Source organism: Notothenia rossii (genome assembly GCF_949606895.1).
Source record: "Notothenia rossii genome assembly, chromosome: 1".
NCBI classification, from domain to species: domain Eukaryota; kingdom Metazoa; phylum Chordata; class Actinopteri; order Perciformes; family Nototheniidae; genus Notothenia; species Notothenia rossii.
The window spans coordinates 22274534-22298500 of NC_136912.1; the positions used below are offsets into that span (position 1 = coordinate 22274534).

Sequence of the window (23967 nt, forward strand, 5' to 3'; positions counted from 1 at the left end):
GAAAAAAGACAGCGTTTTGAGTGGTGTAAGGAGAAGTGTTGAGAGAAAGTGTTTGGAAATTGTATGCTTAAAAAAAAGTTGTTGCTAGTTTAAATCACACCCATTTTGCACCAAGAATGTCTTGATAGCTCATGATGAGTGTTTATGATTTGATGACAGACTCCTGTAGTGTATCCTCAAGCCAAAAACAATATCTCTTCCCATAAATTGTCATGCGAGAATATGAGGCTTTAGATAGCTAAATCCAAATGTAATTGCACCAAAATATGCAAAATATGATACATCTTTAGAGAATATTGTAGTAACCTGTATGTAAGTCTATGATTGTACATGTCACTGCCGATATGTTTGTTAAAGAGTTACTGTGTCTCAATGCTCGCAGTGTGTGTGTGTGTGTGTGTGTGTGTGTGTGTGTGTGTGTGTGTGTGTATGTGTGTGTGTGTGTGTGTGTGTGTGTGTGTGTGTGTGTGTGTGTGTGTGTATGTGTGTGTGTGTGTGTGTGTGTGTGTGTGTGTGTGTGTGTGTGTGTGTGTGTGTGTGTGTGTGTGTGTGTGTGTGTGTGTGTGTGTGTGTGTGTGTGTGTGTGTGTGTGTGTGTGTGTGTGTGTGTGTGTGTGTGTGTGTATAATCAGACATGGCAGCTATTAAGCTGTCACAGTGGAAAACTGAATTTGCCTCCCGTCTTGGACAGAGTTCACAGTATTCCCTGAAAGACTTTTGAGAATGCTTGTGTCATAGCTCAGTGACTGCTGGTTATTCACTGCAGGGGACCAGCGTCTTAGATCAGGCTGTCTGCCAGAAAGGGGGAGAATAAAAAAATAAAAGCAAGTGGATTTAGATGCACAACTTTTTTGTAAGTTTATGGTATAAAGGTGTGTTGCAGGACATCTGTGTCCTCCTGTGTCTCAGGCCAAAGGGCCCGGGGCCAAACAGAGAGACAGACAAAGACAGAGGCATAAAGATAGAGACAGAGAGAGACAATACAGTGGCGTCATCTCTCTCCATACTGCTGCCAGTGTCCTCATGAGACTCCACAGAGCTCTGCAGGATAACATTCTGCTTGTCTTTCTCACTCCCGCTGCTTTCACAGGGTCCCGATTGAATAATCTTGTATCACGGACATCGTAGCGCTTTCTCCACAAATATGAGACTCATATATCTTTGTGGTTTTCACACACAAACATATGGACATTTAGCACTCGCACAATCAGAATAAAAATGAGGTTCTTGGAAAAGGTTGTGAAATTCTCAGTTTGGCAATTTCACACTACATTGTGAACAGCTGCGATGTCGTTCAGTTGCCAATATTCAAATATTTTGTAGGTAGACAAAACACATTATCTGTGCTCCATCCCACTAAATTCGTCCACAATGCCACAATAAGTTGCGCTTGACATTTCAAGTCATTTCTGATATGTACAACTCTTTTTTGTTCTTAATCCCTGACAAAACGCAGTGGAAAATTAAAGAGCCAAGCAAGCTGCGCTACATTTTGTGTTTACTGGGCTAAATCAGTCCTCTGCCCAGAACTGACACATTCAGCCTGGCAATATATTGCACCCATATGGGTTTGAAGCTCTCCACATCATTAATGTCCATGCAAATATTATAGCATAACATCTCTAGATCAAGACTTTTGGAGTGTGTCTGTGGGGGTTGATTCCTGGCCAGTGAATTAAAAAAAATGTATCTGATGGTAAAACGTCATCCTTTGTGTGGGAATCAATGATGAAGGAGAACTGAATCACTTTCGAGAACAACTGCACACACACACACACACACACACACACACACACACACACACACACACACACACACACACACACACACACACACACACACACACACACACACACACACACACACACACACAGTGCCACAGTAACTCTTTAACAAACATATTGGCAGTCACATGAACAATCATAGACTTGCATGCGTACAGGATACTTCAATGTTCTCTAAAGATACGTTAGTTGTCATCTTTTGCTACTTTGGTGCAATTACATTGAGATGTATCGATTGACCTGAATATGACTGACTACATATACTGTATGAAGCTTATTATGTGAAACTGGCAAACGAAAACGCAGGCTGTCCAAGGCTGGTGCTGTGTCTGGTAAAACCATTGACTGTAACATATATTCAATCTTTATTTCAGACTCAAGGTCCATATCACATACAAAAAGACAAGACACGCATCAATAAATAAGATAAAAAGCTAAACACAAAACAGATAAAAACCAACAGATAAAAAACATAAAATCAGTCCAATCACAGCTAGCCACACATGCTCACTGTCTGTATAGGCTATTGCGCCAATGTCTCCAAAGAGAACCGAGTAGAACTCTTCACAGGGTTAATTAAAATCGAGATAACATGATTGTCCGAGTCTTCTAGGCGACACATGAATTTGTACATTAACTTTCTTAAAAGGGCTTGACAAGTAGGTACCACCAAGTTAACAAACAGCTGGCTGGCACTGTGCCATCTTGGTACCCTCAGCAGCAACCGTAAAGCATCATTGTATGCAACTTTTAGTTTTTGTATGCTTCTAGCCTTGTAGTTACTCCACAGGTGAGCCGTGTACTATGGTGTACAGAAAGCTTTAAAAAAAAAACAAAAAAAAAACAACTAATTTGCCCCTCAAGCATATCAACCATTTATATATATTTTTATGATATATGAAAGTAAAGTTTCTCCTGAGATGCATCTTATAAAAAGACCCAGAGGAGGAAACACCCACTGGCTTACATTATGTTACAGAACATAAAAAACATGTTTAAATGTGCCGTAAAATTGTGAGCTCATGCAGATTTGAGAAGGACAGAGCCCTCACTGAAAGATTTGCAAAAAAGAAAAGAGAAAAGAAAAAGTAGATTATTTCTGCTTTCTCTACAACCAACCATATGTGATGATTTAAAAAAGGAGTTAGTCAGTGTTTCTCTGTATTTAGTCATTCAATGTGTGTGTCTTAGCTGGCCACATTTACCACAAAAAACAAGAAGAAAAGAACACAAAATAGTAAAAGACACTGTGGACGAACATAGAGTCCACAGCAATTTATCTCAATACTTAAATCAAATATTTCTGTCCCTTACATCTCCTTTAAATCAGATTTTCTACACTTTTCTCTCTTTCCAGTTCCCATTTTTCACATCTTCCTCTACTAGACCTTGTCATTTTCATTTTCTTGTCTCCTCTCCTCTCACTCTTCCTCCAGCTGTGGGTTGTTTGATGTCCTTCTGTCCTGGTCAGGCCAGCTGCCCCAGAAACCAAATGATGGGTTCTGTCATCCCGCTGACACCTGGACGCCCCCTAACCACCGGTTCCTTCCTTAACGACCAACTTGTCCCCTAACAACCATGAGAAACAAAGGACGACCACCGATCAATCACTAAAATTCCTCTGCAGCTATCGGTCAGGGTTGAATAAGTATCAGGATATGATATTTTCACATTTTTACTTGGAGAACATGTTTTTTCTTACATTTCAAATACTAATGCATATGTGTCGGGGCTATTAGGAGACCTAGGAAGTTTTTCTTAAGTTAAGACCAAACTTGTCCCAAAATGATAAGAAGGTGAAGGAAGTTGTCCTTTCCGATACATTTGGTGTAGGACAACTGACCATGAAAGAAATTGTGGTAAAAAAAGAAAACTTTAACAGTGAGAGTGGTTGTATACACTCATTACAGGTGGCTGACAAGTATACAGGGGTCTGTTAAAAACAAGCAGTGGTCTCTCACCTCACTTTTGACTAATTACAGGCTTGAGGAGTTGTTTAGGTGAAGGCACACACACCTTCTGACAACTTAAATACACCTTTCTGGTCAGCTGCTGCAGCCACATGCCCAGCTGAACAGTTCAGACATGGCAACAAACAGGATGCTTTAAATCCCACAAGTTGTATACCTGCCTGAACGTCATCGCCAATATGCCACAAAAAAGCGAGCACCACTCGCCTCATCCTGGGCAGTCTTTTGTTTTTCCAAGCTTGGGTCCTCTGCCAGAGGCCTGGGAGTCTGAGGGTTCTGTGCAGTATCTTAGCTGTTCCTAGGACTGCGCTCTTCTGATCTGAGATCTCGGATGTTTTTTATGTGATTTTCTGGAGTTACAGTCCCAGATTAGGATCACACAACATTTCTCCTTACATCCCTCCAACGCTATCTTTTCCCCCTCCCACCTCTCAAGCCAACCCCACCTTACGAACACACAAAATGTCTATTGTTAATACTTTTATATGATACATAATAATATGTGTCATAAAACAGCATAATGTATGCTTTAAAATGTTTTAATAAATATGTTAGATAAAAGCATCAGCCTTAAATGTTAATACAATGTGGTCGTAGTGCTAATTTTAAGTAAACAAGTTAAATATTTATTTCACCACTGTCTTCCTATCTTGTTCCAAAACCAAGATGGGAACACAGTTATGATCTGACTCTATCTAGGTTTTTCTATTAATGTGTTATTGTATTTATATATGCATACGCACAGTTGCCACTTAATAAAATACACCTGGCTTAAACTAATGTGGGCCACCTTCATAAAAGTTAGGCCTATTTTAAAAAATAGAAACAGTTTTAGAGGTGCTCATTCAACTTTTAATGATTTAAGAACACTTACAAACAGATGTACTTCCCCCCTTTTTCTATTGAGGTTTGAGAACAAAGGAAAAACATAACAGTGTAATGTTAAGGTCTCAAAAGCATCATGAAGTTGATTCAATCAATAGCATGCATCTGTTTGCATTCCACATATGTATTTATTATCACAATTTAAAGGAATATTTTAATTTTATTTAAATGTTTAGCTCGTCTTATTCTGTTTAACAGTTTACTTCTCCTGCATTACTTGCGTATTGGTCACTTGCAACATTCTCCTGTCTATTCTGTTTCTTCAAGATTGCATTATGTTTTATTATTTATGTCCTATATATATTTATGTTACATTGTTGAATGAGCCTGGGACATACGTTTTGCAATGCCATAACTGTAGCTACTGATGCTTAACTTTAGCGCTTTGAGCACCTGGAAAAGCGCTATATAAATGTAATGTATTATTATTATAATAATAAAAAAACTCTGATTCCTGAGTTCATAGCTGCAGTACTGTTGTTCGCCACAAGGGAGCGCACGTCGCTCAAACCGGAAGCAGGAAGTGAAGTCAACGTCAACGTGCGAAATTCAAACTTCTGTAACAAAACATCCCTGTTCGAGGGCTTTTCTATGTGGCATCTGATTCCTAACTGATTTCATCTCCTCCGTCTCTCGGTTTCATTAAAGATTCAGGTAACGTTCAAGAAGCATCATTCAGTTTGCTTGGAGTGAAGAAGGCTTTAATTATGTTAACGTTACTGGTATTAGTTTTGATACTTTTGTTAGCGTACCTCAGTTCTTTTTTACGTCATTTGACACAAGCTTGCTAGAAAATGTTAGCTATGTAAAGCTGCTTTTAATTATGAAGGAAAGGTTGGTGTTTTTGGTTTAATTTAGTGACTTAGCGAGGTTTCCTCTCGCCGCAGTGAGGTCACCATCGTGGGGCTGAAACAGGAGGATAGATTGGATAAAGAGCAGGAGGATGCCTGTGGAAAGGACTGAGCACCGCGGAGCCGACGAGCTCTACAAATATTATGACGTTTATGAAACCATCGGATCAGGTATATGGTGATATGTCCTTTATCAAAACAGCTCTGTCAGTGCCATATCCACTCTGACGTGTGTTTTTGAACCCTGTGTGTTTGTCAGGAGGCTTTGCCAAAGTCAAGCTGGGTCGACACCTCCGGACAGGAGAGAAGGTTGCCATTAAAATCATGAACAAGAAGGATCTAGGGGTAAGTTAGATCAGTTGTGAATGTGAGCATTATTCAACATAACTTGCATTTTTATACAATAAATTAAAAGAAAAGAGAAATGACCACGCCCAAAGTGGTGTGTTCGAGGTGTAACCCTATTTAATGGTTTTTTCAGGGACTCAACATATGCTATTCCGAATTACATTAGCTGAAACATTAGTATCACTATTGTATATTACATGCAGGGGTGCACATAACTTTTTTAGTGAGTTTCTCTGATGAGTACCAGGAGACAGCATTTGGTACTCACCCTACACAAAGCGTGGTGTAAATAAGTGGAAATGAGCTCAAAGCTAAAATCTGACATGTTTACATTTTTTAAAGCATTATTTGTTTTAAATGTTCATCAATGTGCATTGTCCCTCTTCAAATAAATGAAAATGAAAAGTGCAGTCTTGCTCAGTGTCTCCTTCACTGTCCTATATTTCCACTGCTTGCATGGTAGATGATGAAGATGCTGCAGATGCAACTCCCTGTCCCTGTTTAAGCCTGCAATTTGTTTTCTCCAAAACTTGTTGCCAAAAATGTGAAATCCTGAAATTTCCTGAGGCCAAGTTGAAGGATCAAATACTAAGAAATGACATGACTTGAAGTCATATCTGATTTCAGATGTGGGACGTAACTAAGTACACTTATTCAAGTACTGTACTTAGGAATCATTTTTGAGATACTTGTACTTTACTTGAGTATTTCTATGTTATGCTACTTTGTACTTCTACCCCACTGCAGTTCAGAGGTAAATGGTGTACTTTCACTCCACTACATTTATTTAATACCTTTTTAGTTTACAGATTTGGATTAATGATGTGAAATATAATCAAGTCTTAAATTAGACTTTAGTTCCACCTGGAGTAAATTCACAAGCTGCCCTGCAGTATACAAAGTCATTCAAACTAGCTGCACCTTTACCAGACAAGAAACACGTGTCGACGAAATATGAAAAAACTGCATGATTGATCAATACATAAACTATTGCTCCACTGTTCCAAGTACCCAAATATTTCTGTATGCTGATCTTTCTGTGTTCTGAACAACATCATTATTTAAATTTCACAAAGGTTTAAATTAATAAAGAAATTGTTTGTCACCCCAGGATGACCTGCCCCGTGTGAAGGTGGAGATCGAGGCCATGAGGAACCTGAGCCATCAGCACGTTTGCCGTCTCTACCATGTCATAGAGACCACCACCCAGATCTTCATAGTGATGGAGGTAGGCACACACATAGCCTGACGCAGTATGTGAGTGTGAATATGACCTTATTTAGGTTTTATTTGACAATTTTCTCCCTCTCAGTACTGTCCAGGTGGCGAGTTGTTTGACTACATCATAGCAAAGGACCGTCTGCCAGAGGAGGAGACCCGGGTTTTCTTCAGGCAGATTGTGTCAGCGATGGCCTACGTCCACAGCCAGGGATACGCACACAGGGACCTCAAACCGGTGAGCACAACCGCTGATTCCATGTGAAAGAGTGTCTGAGAGATTGTGACCACAACAAAATGTGTCTCCTTGTCTGTGACAGCATCCTAATCTTAACTTTTGCTACAACACTTGTCTTTCTGAACACTTGTCTTTCTGAAATGTAGGAAAACCTATTGATCGATGAAAACCACAACTTGAAGCTCATAGACTTTGGATTGTGTGCCAAACCTAAGGTACGTCATCAACTTATTCTCTGTCTTATTGTGTTTGTGGTATTGTGTTTACAGTTATAGAGAAAGGTGTATTAAACAAAGCATCCTTGTGGACAATATTGCAGCTGAAGTGTTTACATGGTGATTAATGCCTTTTAACATGATGTAAACATGTGGTCATGTCTCTCCTAGGGAGGTCTGGGTTATGAGCTGATGACGTGTTGTGGCAGCCCTGCCTACGCTGCTCCTGAACTCATCCAGGGAAAAGCATACATTGGTTCAGAGGTGAGAGATGATGCCTTTTCCAACTATGAGCACCACCAGAGTTATGACATTTCAGAATTCCTGCAGATCTTCAAAAACCTTATTTTACCAGAGTTTTATTTACTATTTACTGATGCCTCTTGTGCACTAATGTCACACAGGTCAGGATTTTGATCACCATTTTTGTTTTTGTGGATTAAGGTATTCTATCAGGGTTTCTAACTCTTCACGATTTGACTAGAAGCACATTTTCTTACATACTGAGTAAGAAAAGACAAAACTGCCAAGTCGGCACACAAACACGCCCATTCCTATCTTCGAAACCAGTAGCAAGCTAAATTGTCCAAAAGTTTTAGTATTTGTAAAGGTGTTCTTGAATTTAATTCCATGTAGCATTTCAAACATTGTTTACAACCTTCTTGACACTGTAGGAACCCTGTACCACACACATTTGTTTCCCCAATCAAATTCATTTCTACCTGCCTGTTCCACATTTCTGCTTTTTCGCGGTTTGCTGAGTGTATTCGCTGGTGCATGACTCAGTGCAACTGAGCTGTGAAATCCTAACTGTAAAGCTGAAATACTGCTGTGTAATGTGCAGGCTGATGTGTGGAGCATGGGAGTGCTGCTGTTCGCTCTGCTCTGTGGATATCTACCCTTTGATGACGACAACTGCGGGGTCCTCTACAGGAAGATTGCAGTAAGAGAGCTGGCCTTCTTCTAGCTGTTTAAGATGTTTGATATTTAAAGGCCCCATGTCATGGCCATTTCTACTGATCATAATTCCATTGTTGAGGTCTACTAGAATAGATTTACATTGTCCAATTTTCCAAACTCACATTGGTTTCTCATACAGCATCTCTGTATAGTATGTGTATTCACTCTGTCCTACACGGCTTGTTGGAGCTCCTGCCCCCCCTCTCTCTCTCTATGCTCAGCTCGCCCACTCTGTTCTGATGAGTCTACCACTATGGTCTACCACCGTTACAGCGGAAAATCAGTGATTACGTGTTACAAAGGCGTTAGCAACCAGAAAATGACACCAGTAATGACAAACAGATGAAAATGCTGCGTGGGGTCTGGGTTCCGTGTTGGCGAGACGTTGCGCGGCTCGCTGCTGCGAGGAGCGGACAGTGTGAACTGGGCTTGCTGCATTGGGTCTGCGAGACAGCGAGACATCGCGAATGGACGCGGGAAGGGAGGGGATGCTGAGGGGGCTGCAGCACCCCCATCTGCGAGGCTCCACTAGCTTCAATATCTTGTGTCAATTCCGTTTAATTGTTTGTATTAAGCTCAATCAAATCCCAATACTATCATGTTTCACAATTGTTTTTGTACATCTTTTATCTCTTCAGAGAGGCAAATATGATAACCCCCATTGGCTGTCTCCAGGAAGTGTCCTCATCCTCAATCAGATGTTGCAGGTGCGTAACAAAACTTTTATTACTTCACTTTTTAGCCATTTTGTAGACATTTCCCTCCATGAGTTAGTAGTCTGGTTCTCGTTGCACACTACTGGAACTCATCTACACACATCTTTACAAAATAATAGAAGTAGTAAACATTTTTTATTTAACATTGTTGGTGCATATCATTTAATGACTTGTACAACATTTTCGATATTGGATTGTTTGTTGGATGTCTAGTCTCTTGATTATTGAGTTGTAGTTCTTGTGTTTGTCCTGTAGGTGGACCCCAAGCGGCGTATTACTCTTCGGCAGCTGCTGGACCATCCCTGGGTGATGAAAGACTACAACAGCCCTGTGGAGTGGCTTAGCAGAAAGCCGGTACACTCACACACACACACACACACACTCACACACACTCACTCACTCACTCACTCACTCACTCACTCACTCACTCACTCACTCACTCACTCACTCACATTCATCCATAACATACAGACAAAAACATCTAAATAAAAACAGCACAACTGCAAACAAATAGTAGCTTTAATGGAGCAGTATGCTGTCTGTTTTACTTTAACCTCTTTTTATTTTGATTTCCAACAGAAAATGTCATCAGTTATCTGACTTTTGAAAGAATTCTTAATGAACATAATTGTTTTCAGATAATGTTGTTTAGTGATGACATATAAAAACAATACAAAGTTAAGGAGGATCAGTCTTCATTTTGTGTAAACATGCTGGGTCTTTTTGTAGCTGGGCCACATCGATGAGGACTGTGTCACTGAGATGGCTGTCAACATGAAGCGATCGAGGGGGAGCACCACTGCGATGGTCAAGGAGGTAAAAGGTTTATTATGCTGGTCTGTTCAACAACAGTTGTGATTATGTTGCGTTATGGATGGTGACATCACAACAACTTCATATGTTAATCATATGAACAACCCCTTTATTCTGCGTAATTTACATACTCTCTATTTGATATGCAGTCTAAAACAAATGTCCTCTTACAGTGGCGGTATGACCAGACCTCAGCCATCTACCTGCTGCTGCTGTCAAAGAAGCAGAGGGGCAAACCTGTCCGCATGCGCCCTGAACCCACAGTGTGTGAGGACTCTCCTCTGCACAAGGGACTACAGGTCAGACTCAGCACCACAACTCCCAGAAGGCTTTTCTTCTTTTTCTGGGCTACTGACGGCTTTATTACTCTACCTAGGACATACTTACTGTTTCCCAGTATCCAGATATGCTGTATTATGTTTTTGTCTTTTTCTTTATTTTATTTCTTATTTTGTTGTCTTTTCTTTTTCTTATTTTGTATTTTTTTCTTTTTTTTCATTTCTTCTCTCTTGCTGTCAGTCAAGGGAAGCTCTTCACTTGAGTGAGGATGAAGATGCCGTGATGATGGGTTCTCTGGACCTTTGCTCAGACTACATTGATGATTGCCCATGGGTTCCAGCCAAACATTACACACCCCAGGGAGTCAGAGGTCAGCCAGATGGAGCTGTAAACAAAGACACGGTATGTGAAATTTGGAACATGTGTGAATGCTGTCTCCAATGTCCTCACAGATTCATTTTGGGTTAGAAATATTGGTGAAAGGTTATGCCCTTTGTGCCTCTTCCACAGAAATCTACTAACATCAAGCTTTTCTCTTCTTTGTATTGCTAAAGAGACTGGCATCCCCAGCGGTGGAGAAAAGGTACGCTTACAGTCCGACTCCAGAGAGGGGGCGGACAGCGGCACAGCACCGCCAGGAGAGAAGGGACAGAGGCCAGGAACGAACCAGTGAGAACAAGGAGAATATGGCGGTGCAGCAGAAAGACGTTGAATTATTTGCGCTGCCTCCTCCTCGAACTCCCGTGTCCAGTAAGAAGAATCCACGGCCCAACAAGAATGTGTTGACCACACCTAGTAAAAATGCTAACGTGGCCAATGCAGACTCACCTAAAGGTAAGAGCAGTTTCAACCATTGAACCCATGGCAGTAATATAGAACAGGCAACACACAGTTTCAGTTCATCATGCAGTTTGTTTGTATACTGTAATTGTTTTTTTACGTTCCAAACAAGAGCCCGAAGTACAATCTCTATTTATTAGATTATTTGCATTAGCCAACTGCCCCTCTCCACATTGTGCTCTCTCATTTATCTTTCCCTCGCTCAGTCCTCATGCATCTCATAATCATAAGTGCCACGTCCACATGCCACACATTTGCAAGTAAATTGTCTTTTAGTAATAAACTCATTTATTGGGCCTATTATTTTCTATCCCAAAGCCTCTCATGTTTCTATGATTTAGCTGTCATTATTGAAACCACGGAGAATGGATGGACACACTCAAACACTCTCATTTACATACACACTTATCACTGTCAACTCAAAGGTGAGGTTATTATTATCAGGAAGCTAATTATTTTTCCTTTATCTGTGAGTGAAGGTCACTTATGAATGAAGAATCATTAAAGTCTTAATTATTTGTCAAAGTGAATTGTCTGCTCTGAGGTCCGGCCTCATTAGTTTCTTCAATAAACTCGTCCACAGGTGGGCTAAGCACTCGACTATTGGGTGTTAAACTCTTGGAATTTGGCTTGGCCCTGCTCTCTTTTCAGCCTTCTGTTCTCTAAGCTACAGTGCAGACATGCTGCTTCTTAAAACACACACACACACACACACAAACGCTGTGGTCTGTGTGTCCGTCCCTAGGCGTGTGCTGTGACAGGTGTAGCTGTCTCTTTCCTCTGCTCACAGTCCCACGTGGGCTGTAGTGACATGTGTTCTCTTGCAACTAAAGCCTAGCTCTCCCCCTGTGTGTGTGTGTGTGTGTGTGTGTGTGTGTGTGTGTGTGTGTGTGTGTGTGTGTGTGTGTGTGTGTGTGTGTGTGTGTGTGTGTGTGTGTGTGTGTGTGTGTGTGTGTGTGTGTGTGTGTGTGTGTGTGTGTGTGTGTGTGTGTGTGTGTGTGTGTGTGTGTGTGTGTGTGTGTGTGTGTGTGTGTGTGTGTGTGTGTGTGTGTCGACATTAAGGGCTGCCCGATGGCCCGGGGCCATCTAGTATTTAGCTTGGGCAATGAAGCCTCACCTGCTGGTTGCCCGATCGGGCAATCTATTATGCCAGAGTCATGCAGCTTGCGGATCCAGTAATGAGTGACCCGACAGTGAAACTAAACATATCTATAACTAGTTACGGTAGTTTGAGAGGTAATTAAAATTAAAAGCTACGTGTGATATTCTAGCCTGGAGTGTGTGTTTTGTCCGCTCACCGCTGCATGTGATCATGCAGAGCTGCGTGTCGACTCGTCAGCAGCAGCTGACTCTCTCTCCCGTCAGATTAGACTTCACTCGCGTGTATGTCCATATCGATCAGATCCAGCTAGTTCTAGCTAATGATATGACTACCTGCTTATTAAAAGACACCTAAACAATAAGCGTCGCTATGCAACTGGGTGAGGCCACACAGTATAGCGCAGCATTATGCATTTGTTTACATGTCCACCGGAACCCCGAGGCATTACCAACAGATCAACCCATACAGCACATCTCTTTCTCCACATTAAGTGCTAGACATTAGAATCGACTATTCTTGTCTGTCACATAAGTGGCGCAACTGAAGCGGTATTGCGCTAAAGGGAAATTATTTTGACCGAAGAGATTTAGATTTGCCGGCTAACGGGAACTCTGACGTCGCCATTTTGTGTGCTTCGCGGATGCGCTCGGCTCCTCTCGACTGATGCTCGGGTCTGCTCGGTCAGCTTCCGGATGAGGAGGCATTCGTTCGACCAACTTACAGTAGCTAACATTTCAAACATATTTAACAGGGGCCATAATAGTGTAAATAATGTTTGTTTTGGCAGTTACAACTGAATGTAATGTTTTCTACTTTTTTACATCTGGGAAGGCATTTGCCTTCATCCGATGGAAAGTTTCTTGACCAACAACTTAATTATTTCTTATAGCTATGCAGGACATGCAAGACAGCAAACACAAACAAGAACAAACAAACAAGTGAAATGAAGAATAACATTGAAATTGTACAATATAATATTGTGGTGGTTCATCTTATAATTCAGTCTAGAGAATGCACCAGACAGCATCTAAGACCTGCAGAAATCTAAATGTTCTAGGGGGAGGCCCCCCAAACCCTTCGTGTGTCATTTCGTCCACGCGCATTTTTCAGGGCAATCTCTATTGGGCTCAGGGCCATCTGTAAATTAGCTTAGATGGCCCACAGGGCCATCTCCCAAAAATCCTTAAGTGTGTGTGTGTGTGTGTGTGTGTGTGTGTGTGTGTGTGTGTGTGTGTGTGTGTGTGTGTGTGTGTGTGTGTGTGTGTGTGTGTGTGTGTGTGTGTGTGTGTGTGTGTGTGTGTGTGTGTGTGTGTGTGTGTGTGTGTGTGTGTGTGTGTGTGTGTGTGTGTGTGTGTGTGTGTGTGTGTGTGTGTGTGTGTGTGTGTGTGTGTGTGTGTGTGTGTGTGTGTGTGTGTGTGTGTGTGTGTGTGTGTGTGTGTGTGTGTGTGTGTGTGTGTGTGTGTGTGTGTGTGTGTGTGTGTGTGTGTGTGTGTGTGTGTGTGTGTGTGTGTGTGTGTGTGTGTGTGTAAGCAAGCCTTTGTGTTCACAACTCCGATGACAAAGCCAGCCAGCTTCATGCGTAAGAGCAAAGGGCTGTATCAGTCACTTTCTCATCTAATCCCCATCTGAGTTCCCCTTTTGTTTCCTCTCAAGATACTTTCAGGTTCCAAACATTACATAAATCGGATTTTTGTACAGAAGGGCTTCAATTGATCATTATTTATTGATATGCAAATTCTTTTCTGAGTTGATTAATTAATCTTATGGTAAAATGTTAATACAATTGTTATCCTAGTTTCTCAAAGTCAACAATGGTGTCTTCAAATGTTTTGTTGTGTCAGTCTGAAATTGTATGATATTCAGTTTTATTCCATGCTTTTATTTTTTTTGCAATTATGTTTTTGTCTAACCAACAGTGGTACTAATTGTCGCAGCTTTAAGTTCTTTCTCTATTCACTATTTTTAAAACAAAATGTCTGTTTGTGTTGTAGGTGAAGGCAGTTCATCTAAAGAGCACACCAAGAAGAGAGCAGAGTTCAAGGAGATTGCAAACGTCGAATTACTGACCTTCAGTCCTGAGCGAAGGTGAGTGGGGTATCTGATGTAAAAGAGAGGGAGTAAGGGATGGTGTGTGTGCTAACATTGATAAATGCAAGCAATAATGGAATGGGAGGAGAGATACTGTTCACATCTAAGACTACAGGATGGCTTATGGTCTACAGAGACTCAACCACGGTTAAAAGTTGATATTTATGATAATACATCTTCATCTTACCTCCTGCTTTCGGTAAGAAAAGTTTGATAAAATGACAGGTCATGAGAGTCCCTGTTTTTTTTTCTCCAGGTCTCGCTCATTGGACATGGCTGTGACATCAGACAGCGGGAAGAAGAAGAGAGCAGGAAAGGTGTTTGGTTCCCTGGAGAGAGGTCTGGATAAGATGATCACCATGCTCACTCCCAGCAAGAGACGAGCCCTGCGTGACGGCCCACGCAAGATCAAGGTATGCAAGTCAACCCTTCATACCCATTCTGTGTCAAAAATAGTGTACATCATTCTTTTTCTGTTTGTGTTTTCCCCTAGGCGCAGTACAACGTTACTCTGACCAGTCAGACCAACCCAGACCAAATCCTGAACCAGATCCTGTCCATCCTGCCGGAGAAAAATGTTGATTTCACCCAGCAAGGGTGAGAAGACACACCTTAGCCTCTTCGTTCTGATCAGATCATTTCTGCCTATTCTTTGAACCAATTCTAATCTCTCTGTCACCTTCCTTCATTTAGGTATACCCTAAAGTGTCAAACCTGGGGTGACTCTGGTAAGGTTACCATGGCGTTTGAGCTGGAGGTGTGCATGCTGCAGAGGCCAGAGGTCGTGGGGGTCCGCCGCCAGAGGCTGAAGGGGGACGCCTGGGTCTACAAACGCCTGGTGGAGGACATCCTCGGCACATCCAGTATCTAAATAATGCACTTTCCTGTCGATATCACTCCCAGTGTAAATCAATGGATGCCTTTTTGTGTCCTACAATAAAGGATGTCTGATTATGAATTGTAGCAGAGATTCAGACTAAGATCCGTGTCTTAACACATTAATGATTAGTTCTTCATTATTCATAGTGAATATTTGAAATTGTCCTTAGGCCAGCCGGCCATCCCCAGAGAACATGTTGCATTAAATGTATGAGAATTACATGTCCGTATGGCTGTTTCACTTTTTAATTGTAAAGCTGAATAGGATCTCAGTCAGTCCTCTTGAGATGAATGTGTGAAATGAAACAATGTTATTTACAGTATACCTTCTGGCTGCTTATTACCATATTTATGTCTTGATGTCGTTGTTCTTCCCTGTAGGTGTAATTTCCTGTTAGTAATGTACATGTTTAAAATTCTTCCATCAATACGTTTTACATGGTTGTGTTGTATGATCTGTCTTCTTTTATTTCTCATTGGTGCTTATCCAGTTTTTACTGTCTCATTGTTTGTGTAAGATTTTGACTGACGAGGAGAAAAATAAATGGTTTCTAGTGGATCTAATATGTCTGTGTTTATGTAGACAGATGATCAAGATTAATTTACGTCAGATTTTCTTTTTTTATTCACTCAGCAGTTTGATGGAGCAGTGGTGTGTTTTACACTTTGTCATCATCCTTCTGTTCTTCTGGTATACACTTCTCTTTGGTACAAAGATTGATAGTGATAGTTTATCTTAGTGACAGCATTTCTCAGTTCACATTTAGTAAAATAAGTGCTGAAAGGTGTGAAAAATGCTTCAAAACTTTAGATGCTTTGGGTTTGAAAGCTGACATGTTGACAGCGTTATTATTTAAAAGTCATCCACATACCTTTATGTCCTTGAACTACAGAAATTCACATGCTCTGTGTTCTCGTGTAAATGTAAAACTGAGAGGTTTATCTCTGATACTCAAAATGTTGGAGGATCATGGTTATGGCAGAAATGGCTGTAGGAGTGTGATTGTTATGACTAAATAATGATGATCATTGCCAGCAACATTTGAACAAAGTGAAAAAAGCTCCTTCTCCCCCTCCCTGTTCCCAGACAAGATGCCACTTAGTCTTAACAGTGCTGCGGCTGATTGGCATGTATTCGTGGCAGCTTCTCCTTGGCGTCTCAGCAGGGAGGGGAAGGGTAACGATGGGTTGAGGTGATGATAAGGGGGGTTTAACCTTAATGGAGTCTTGAGAGAGGGAGGGGAGTGGGATGATAATTTAAGACAGAGGTGAAGGTTGAAGTTGGTGGGATTAAAAAAAAATGAGAACATATCCTCCATAATATTCCAGTGGCGGTAATGAGTCATGCTGGGCTAAGGTTGAAGGCGTTGTGTGTGTTTGGTGTGGACAACAGCTGGAGCAAAAACCAGCTGTCACCTTTCTCACAAATAAGAGTGTCTCCCCTCTTTTCAGTCTCCAGTCACTACATGAGCCACATTTTTCTTACCTTTATGCATTCTTTCTTCTAGACTAATTCCATTATATATTGTTTGGTTCTTAATCATAAACTTGACACTCTATAATGTTACATTTACTTAAACCTCTCAATGCATGCAGACAGTAACAGGGCAGGTAGCAAATTAACATATTGTAAGAAAACCCCATTTTCAGTTTGCAAATATATAATGAGGGGCTTTCAATTATTCTTGTCATGTCCCTCCATTCAAACAGGGGGCACCGCAATCCCTGTTCTCATGTTGGGAAATTTTATCCATGCTTGTTTAAAAACTAGAGCAAGAGAGCATGGCTGATTCCTGCCCTGAAGAGGATTAATACATTAAACAATTGAGAAAAGTTTGCAGAACATAAAGGCATGTGGGACTTTTAATGTATCAGTGAGCTGACACACAGTACGTCCAGTTTGGAAGCAATGCCGGGTAAATACAGATTATTTGTGAATAAAGCAGATTGGTGCTCATTTGTTTTGTTTGTTCTTTTCAGGCTTGTGAGTGTAAATCTGGTAGCAGCAATGGGGCTCCTGTTGACAGCTATTCTCATTCTTCTTTTCCTATGTGAGTTTCTGAAGAGCGTTACACTGATACGGTCCAATCATTTTGTCTGCTATTTTTCGTGAAGCTACTGCATTACACATCCATTTATTTTTGTTCCTCTGACTACATTGCTCAGTTTCCAGGGCTTTACAAGGCTCAGATGTCTAATGACACCTCGCATGGAAATCCTTGTGAGGTACGTTAATGCAAAAAAACAATGAACAGAGTCGTTATGTGTGCTTTATCTTAGTGGCTCCTTAGGGTCAGGAACCCCCTAAGCCTAAGGGATCCCAGTATACGAGTGTTGAAAAGCAAAACAGAAGAAAAAGGAATAATAGTTTTAACTTTCCTCTAATTCTAATTTCTCTGGTAAAATACTGAATACTTTCACCTCTCCAGGTCTCAAAAACCTTTACATTAAAACGTTGTGAGAGCCCTGTTAGCTGCTTTCTGCTGTTTCCTGTCTACAGACTGTCCGATACAAATACAAATGCTTCTAGAAAATCTAAGTAAGAAACTAGCTGGTCAATTACATTTTAGTTGGACTAGCATTCTTCATGTAGCCATAACAACACTCAGAGAATTCGAGCCAATACTTTCTATCAGCATTATTATGTCACATGTCCACTCTCTATTTGTCCTTATAGTATCAACAAGCGAGGCAGCAGTGTCTCTCCTCTTGTCTCCTCTGTCCCTGTCCTCCTGGCTCTCCTCCACGCTCCTCAGACTTGTCCTCTCCGTCCCTCTCTCACTCCTCCTGGCCGTGCCTTGGTGCGTGGCGACCCTCTGTGTCTCTCTGCTGCTGACGTGTCTGCATGTTGCTCTGTATCTGCTTCACCTGGAACTTGTGGTTGGGGTGATGGCCATGTTGATCCTTACACAACACAGAGTAGCTGACAGTGACACCACCAATGAGAAAGTGTTGTACCAGCAAAGATATCGGAGCGGCATCATCACAGCAAAAGCCAAACTGGGGGTGTTTGGTGGTAAACAGGCTGATTTCTGCTGTAACATTATCAAATTGTGTATTTCTTCAATTAAAATTCCACCTCAATTGCTTTCTCTGACTTTCATTTACTTAATGAACTTGCAGTTCATTTTCACACAGGTCTTGCATTTAAATTGGCTTTGGGACACTTTTAAAAAGCAACGTAAAAAAAAGAACTGATTAGTGTGCGTCCTCGTGACCTAAATGAGGGTGAAAATATCTGCTAGTTGCTACTTTAACAAACAGTCTACAGTTGTCCACTTATCTGTCTCTCTCATTTTCTCTCTTCTTGTCTTTAACTGTGGCCTCCAATTATCTGCGGATTGTTGTGCTGTTTTTCGTTCCTATCTGCAGATGTTATCATTAGACATGTCTGTCAAATGGAGATGAGAGGATAAGAGAAAAAGGCAGAGGAATAAGAGAATATTTTCTGCATTCATTGCGCTTTTCAGATGTGTGTATGTTTATGTAACGCATACTCCTGAAAAACACTAATGAAGGGAGTTAACAGGGAGAGAAACTACATGTGGTATAGGCGTTGAGCCAATGCTTGGCCAACCAGTAAACAGGGTGTTCTTACACGCTGTGGCTCTCAGATCTTAGGGAAGCATTGAAATTGCACAGAAAAACAACCTTATCAAATCTATAAACACTCCAGCCCAAGTGTGTAGCCATATCAAGTAATGGGTGAACTTTCTGTGCTGTTGCAAATGTGTGTGAGCGTGTGTGAAAGAGACAGACAGAGAGAGACAGAAGGGAAATGAGGCTGGATCATAGAGATTTATTACATGGCTGTGGCATCCTAATTAGCATAAAGACTGGACCGGCCCACTCAAGCAGAGAATTAAAAACCTTAATTGTGCTGTCAGCCTTCCTCTCTCTTTCCCACTGTTGACTCTACTTCATTCCACTCACATTCGTCTCCCCCCGCTCTCTTCAGCCTCTCCTCTCTGCTTATGAAGTAGCATCCGTCCATGCTGTTTAATTGTTGGTGATAAATGGGAAGTGGGATGTTTGTAATTGTCTCAGAGATGGGGAGAGGTCGACAGTGATTGTTGAGGAAACACGAATGAGGGAAGGGAGAGCTTTCCTATTTGAAAAGAGGAGAACGAGGAGGTAATTTATCAAATGTTTGTTTCAAGGAAGGAAAATTAGCTTGGCAGGCGCAGGCGAGGAAGTGTTAGTGGGATTTGAGCCCAGGCCAAATGTCGAACCAGAAGTTTTCTATAATGCAATGTACAAAACATATGGGATGGATGGCAGAGACAATTTAAGATTTGTGTGAGGTTTAAAAAGATTTGCTGAATATAGAACTAAATCCATTTAATGTGGGTTTATTTGCAGTGACCAATGGACACATGATGTGTGAGGCATCCATGTTTCTTTGGTTTGTTTTCTGGCAACATTTCAAATTAAAACATGAAAAAGAATGTGAATGCAATAAACAAGTCAGACAAGGATAGTCACTGATCGTTTCTTTATATTTAGAAAAATATCAGTGTCTTATATATCATGGTAATTAGTTCAAGGTGTCATCAGATATCTGTAAGTCGAATCACAAACAAGCACTAGAATAATTAAGAAAAAATAAGATGTTTACTGCTTGCCTCTCTCTTGATACAGTATAGGTGATGTCCAGGAAAGGCAGTCCAAACACACAACAGTAAAGCAACTAGAAGCAACAATTAATTAGGGGTCCTACTAGCGAACGGTACGATCATTGATATATTACATTTTTTTATCTTTAAGCTCGACTTTCTGAGCAGAAAGAGGGAGGAAGAGGAAGACAGTGCAGCAGTTAAAGGTTTCTCAGGAGAGGAGGAGGAAGTGTTTTGCGAGGGTCAGTCCTTTGCTGTCAAAGCCTCTCCTGCAGCAGCAGACGAGGTTAAGACTAGAGAGGCCAGGCCTGCTCACACTGCTTCTCCCTCACACTGACAGCTCGCCCACACACACATACATGTAGCCACCAGCACACCCAACATGCATTGTGTTCAACTTTACACTTTACCCCAATCCTCCTACCTCCTTTTTTAACCTATCTGCCCTTCCTCTCCATCTCCTCTTTTGTGTCTTCTGCTCTCCTTTTGCTTTAGTTTCTCATTGTTTTTCTCTTTCTATCTTCTTTCTTCTCTCTCTCTCTCTCTCTCTCTCTCTCTCTCTCTTTAATTGGTCTCCGCTAGGTTAGTTTGGACAGGCCTATTCATCATAGCACTACCCTCAGAGACAAACCCTTAGGGATAGAGGGGGAGATAGACGGGAGGGCGAGAGGGTCTGCCGCTTGTCAACCCACTCCTCTCCTCTTTTTCCCCTTTTTCCTCTCCTTTCTCCCACCCTCCTTTTCCTCTGCTCAGTTTATAGATGTCAGTTTTGCAGAGAGGAGAGGGGGTGAGGGAGGTAAGGAGAGGGAGGGAAGGAATGTAGACACATTAGTTAGGCTATTAGTTCAACAAGCTGCTTCCATGCCTGTCAATGGTCCGGCATCCACACATAGACGGACATGAACACACACACACACACTGTACTCACATCTGACATTTGTTACATGTAGTATCGGTGTGAGAGAGTGATTGTGAGTGACGGGCCGAGGGGGGGAAAAAACTTTACATGGAACCACGTGTCTCGTCATTTCTGGTGTCTGGGGGGCCTTAATGAGTGAAACACAGCCCATAAGCACCCTGTACAAGCCTCGCTCATCTTTACCACTGTCACTGTATAATGCATCTCTGTGACTTTAGCCTGTGTGTGTGTGTGCTGTGTGTGTGTGTGTGTGTGTGTGTGTGTGTGTGTGTGTGTGTGTGTGTGTGTGTGTGTGTGTGTGTGTGTGTGTGTGTGTGTGTGTGTGTGTGTGTGTGTGTGTGTGTGTGTGTGTGTGTGTTTGTGTGTGTGTGTGTGTGTGAACATAGACGCCTCTGTAAAGGGCAATGAGAGGCATGTAACGGCTCATTCTGTGAGGTCCAAATGTCTTCGGTGATAAGGTCAGACCACATTTTTTCACTGATAGTTTCATCTCATTTGATGAGCCAACAGTAGGGAGCAGCAGATGAGGAGCTTCCCTCCAACGCTGTGAAGATTTGCCCACTTGTACAATCAAATTATTTAAAGATGACGATGGAAACCAGTGGCAAATTACATGTGAAAGTGGGTTTGAATCGGCCACGTGACATCTTAAAATGAAACCATTTCAGTTTGCATGCCCTGATCGCAGGTTGAAAAAGTCAATAGGCTCGCTAACGTTTGACTTTTTTCAAATCATTATTTTGGGTCTAAGGAGCTTAAAAATGTCAAGTTTTATGCAATTTACAAGCTAAAGGTATTGATAGAGATAGATAGATAGATAGATCTGAAATAGAAATAAAATAGCATTACAAGTTTAAAATATATATGTATATATATATATATATATATATATATATATATATATATATATATATATATATATATATATATATATATATATATATATATATATACGTGGATGTGGAAAATATACATGTGGAAATACAACTTTCAAGTAACAAGTATAATGCAGGATATTATTGTGCAAGTAATGGATTATTCAATATTAAACAACAAAATGTCAGAGAAAGTGCCCTTCTTTTAAGTGAATGTTCCAACATCCCCAAATCTCTGCAATATGCTTGGGGAGTCAAATGTTATCATAACTTAATAGGAATTATGAAAAAATCTATGTAATTAGTATAAAACTGAGTAATCAATTTTTAATTAATACGAAATGATTAATAAACATAACATTCACTTGCTTGTTGCACATCTTCAGCGATGCTGCAGCAAAACACATAACATGGTTTGAATGCAGGACAAATGCACTCTCAGTTGACAGTATAAGCAGAAACAGAGCAAAGATGGCAGAGAGTGGGGATGCAAACACAGCAGCAGTCATGAATATGCAACACGTGTATAAGCACACTCCACGCTATCCTTTTCCTCTGTATGTTGTGTCAGCTTCTCTCTTTCTCCTCCTTCTGTTTGATTTAAAGGCCCTGCTCTCTCACTCCTAATATCTCCTCAGCATCTCCCCCACCCCTCTCTCCTTTATGAACCCCTCTTCACTAATCAGCTGAGGCCCAATTATGCTCAGTTGGCCCCACACCTCCTCCCTGCAGGGGCTCTGGAGGGCCAAAAAATACTGATGCTGACTGACGTTAATTTGCATGACTTCTTGGCCTCCATAAGTACCACTGTTGTCTGTCTCCTGCTCTTGTATAGGAAGCCAGAAGAGGAAGAGGAGGGGAGAGGGAGGAGAGGTAGAAGATGTCAATGCTTAGTGATGTTATGTAATCTGGAGAAATAGAAGGAGATTGAGGAGGGCAGAGGGAGTCGCACTGCTTTCTAACTAACTGAACACTGCTGAACCATTATTTCTCAAGCAGACATTGATCCGACAGATCAGACGTGAGCTCTGCACCTAGATACAAATATTGTAACTCACATGTTTGGACAAATTCCAGAAGTCTACAAGCTTAGCTTTTAAAACTACAGCAGTGCAACTAGTCATTTGTTTTGGATGCCTCATCAGTGTAGAGGAAGAATGTTTAAATAAAGGGCATTTTTAGTTGATATTGTAAGAGACTGATTAGAAAAAGAAAAGGTAAAAACTAAAGCAGTAGTGTTCAAGATATCCTGAGCTCCAAAAACCCTAATTCCCATATTTCAACTCAAAAGCATCTTGCTAAACCCCATGGACTGAATAATACCTTTTAAACTCCATGACCCCAAGTATTTTTCAGACTTTACAGTGCTCCCACTAGAGCTGCTTCGTACTTCCCAGCATAGTGACTCTGATATCCAAAGTTGATACAAAACTTTTTTTTATTTTTTTTTTTAAATCAAAACAAGATACTTTAAACTTGTGGAATTTGTGTTTTAAGCATAGGACCATTTATTAGTTGGGACAAAGATTGGGATGGGCAAACGTGTGTGGAAGGGCCCACTAGAGCCCACAGATTATGTTAGCCCCAGGCCCAACAAAAGGGATAATCAAGCCGTGATTGCTGCAAAAAAAACTAATCAAACAATGATTGTTGAAAGTGTTTATACTTTCCCGTATGATGCATTATAACTCAACCTTATAGCTTATAGCGCTGTCTTTCATTGGCAAGGAAGCAGAATGAGCTTAAACACACACACATGCGCACACACACACACACACACACACACACACACACACACACACACACACACACACACACACACACACACACACACACACACACACACGCACACACACACACACACACACACACACACATACACACACACACACACACACACACACACACACACACACACACACACACACACACACACACACACACACACTGTGCCATTCTGGTGTCCTGGGCAGGCACCCAAGCTGCGGACAGCTCGGCCTGTGTCTCAAGCTGGGTTTGTGCTGTTTTCTGTGTGTGTGGCGTGTTGTCGCCATGTCGTGGCTTGTGTCCTATTATCACCCCCTTCCTCCTCCTCCTTTCCACACACACACACACACACACACACACACACACACACACACACACACACACACACACACACACACACACACACACACACACACACACACACACACACACACACACACACACACACACACACACACACACACACACACACACACACACACACACGCATACACACACATACAAACCCATCCTGGACTCGGCCAGCAGCCAAGACTGCAGCAGTGGGACTCTCCATTCACTCAGAGTGTTGGGGTGAGGAGAAGGAGGGGGTTTAGCTTCGTCCT

The 23967-nt window shown here is 41.5% G+C and overlaps 1 protein-coding gene across 1 annotated transcript; it reads left to right on the top strand.

Annotated features, from left to right (window-relative positions):
- Positions 1-5132: 5132 nt before the first annotated feature.
- melk (maternal embryonic leucine zipper kinase) lies at positions 5133-15749 on the top strand. The gene is made up of 18 exons (XM_079659423.1): positions 5133-5292; positions 5526-5660; positions 5749-5834; positions 6949-7065; positions 7150-7293; positions 7440-7508; positions 7680-7772; positions 8353-8451; positions 9107-9175; positions 9440-9538; positions 9914-10000; positions 10171-10296; positions 10517-10678; positions 10831-11110; positions 14210-14303; positions 14563-14719; positions 14800-14903; positions 15000-15749. Exons 2-18 carry the CDS (start codon positions 5582-5584, stop codon positions 15175-15177), a joined length of 2043 nt encoding a protein of 680 aa, XP_079515549.1. The 5' UTR covers positions 5133-5292; positions 5526-5581; the 3' UTR covers positions 15178-15749.
- Positions 15750-23967: the final 8218 nt, after the last annotated feature.

Excerpts from the sequence above, each read along its gene's own strand:
- melk (XM_079659423.1), top strand. The coding sequence starts at position 5,582 with ATGCCTGTGGAAAGGACTGAGCACCGCGGAGCCGACGAGCTCTACAAA. Across the intron at positions 7,294-7,439 it reads CACACAGGGACCTCAAACCG|GAAAACCTATTGATCGATGA; the intron begins GTGAGCACAACC and ends TCTGAAATGTAG. Across the intron at positions 7,773-8,352 it reads AAGCATACATTGGTTCAGAG|GCTGATGTGTGGAGCATGGG; the intron begins GTGAGAGATGAT and ends TGTAATGTGCAG.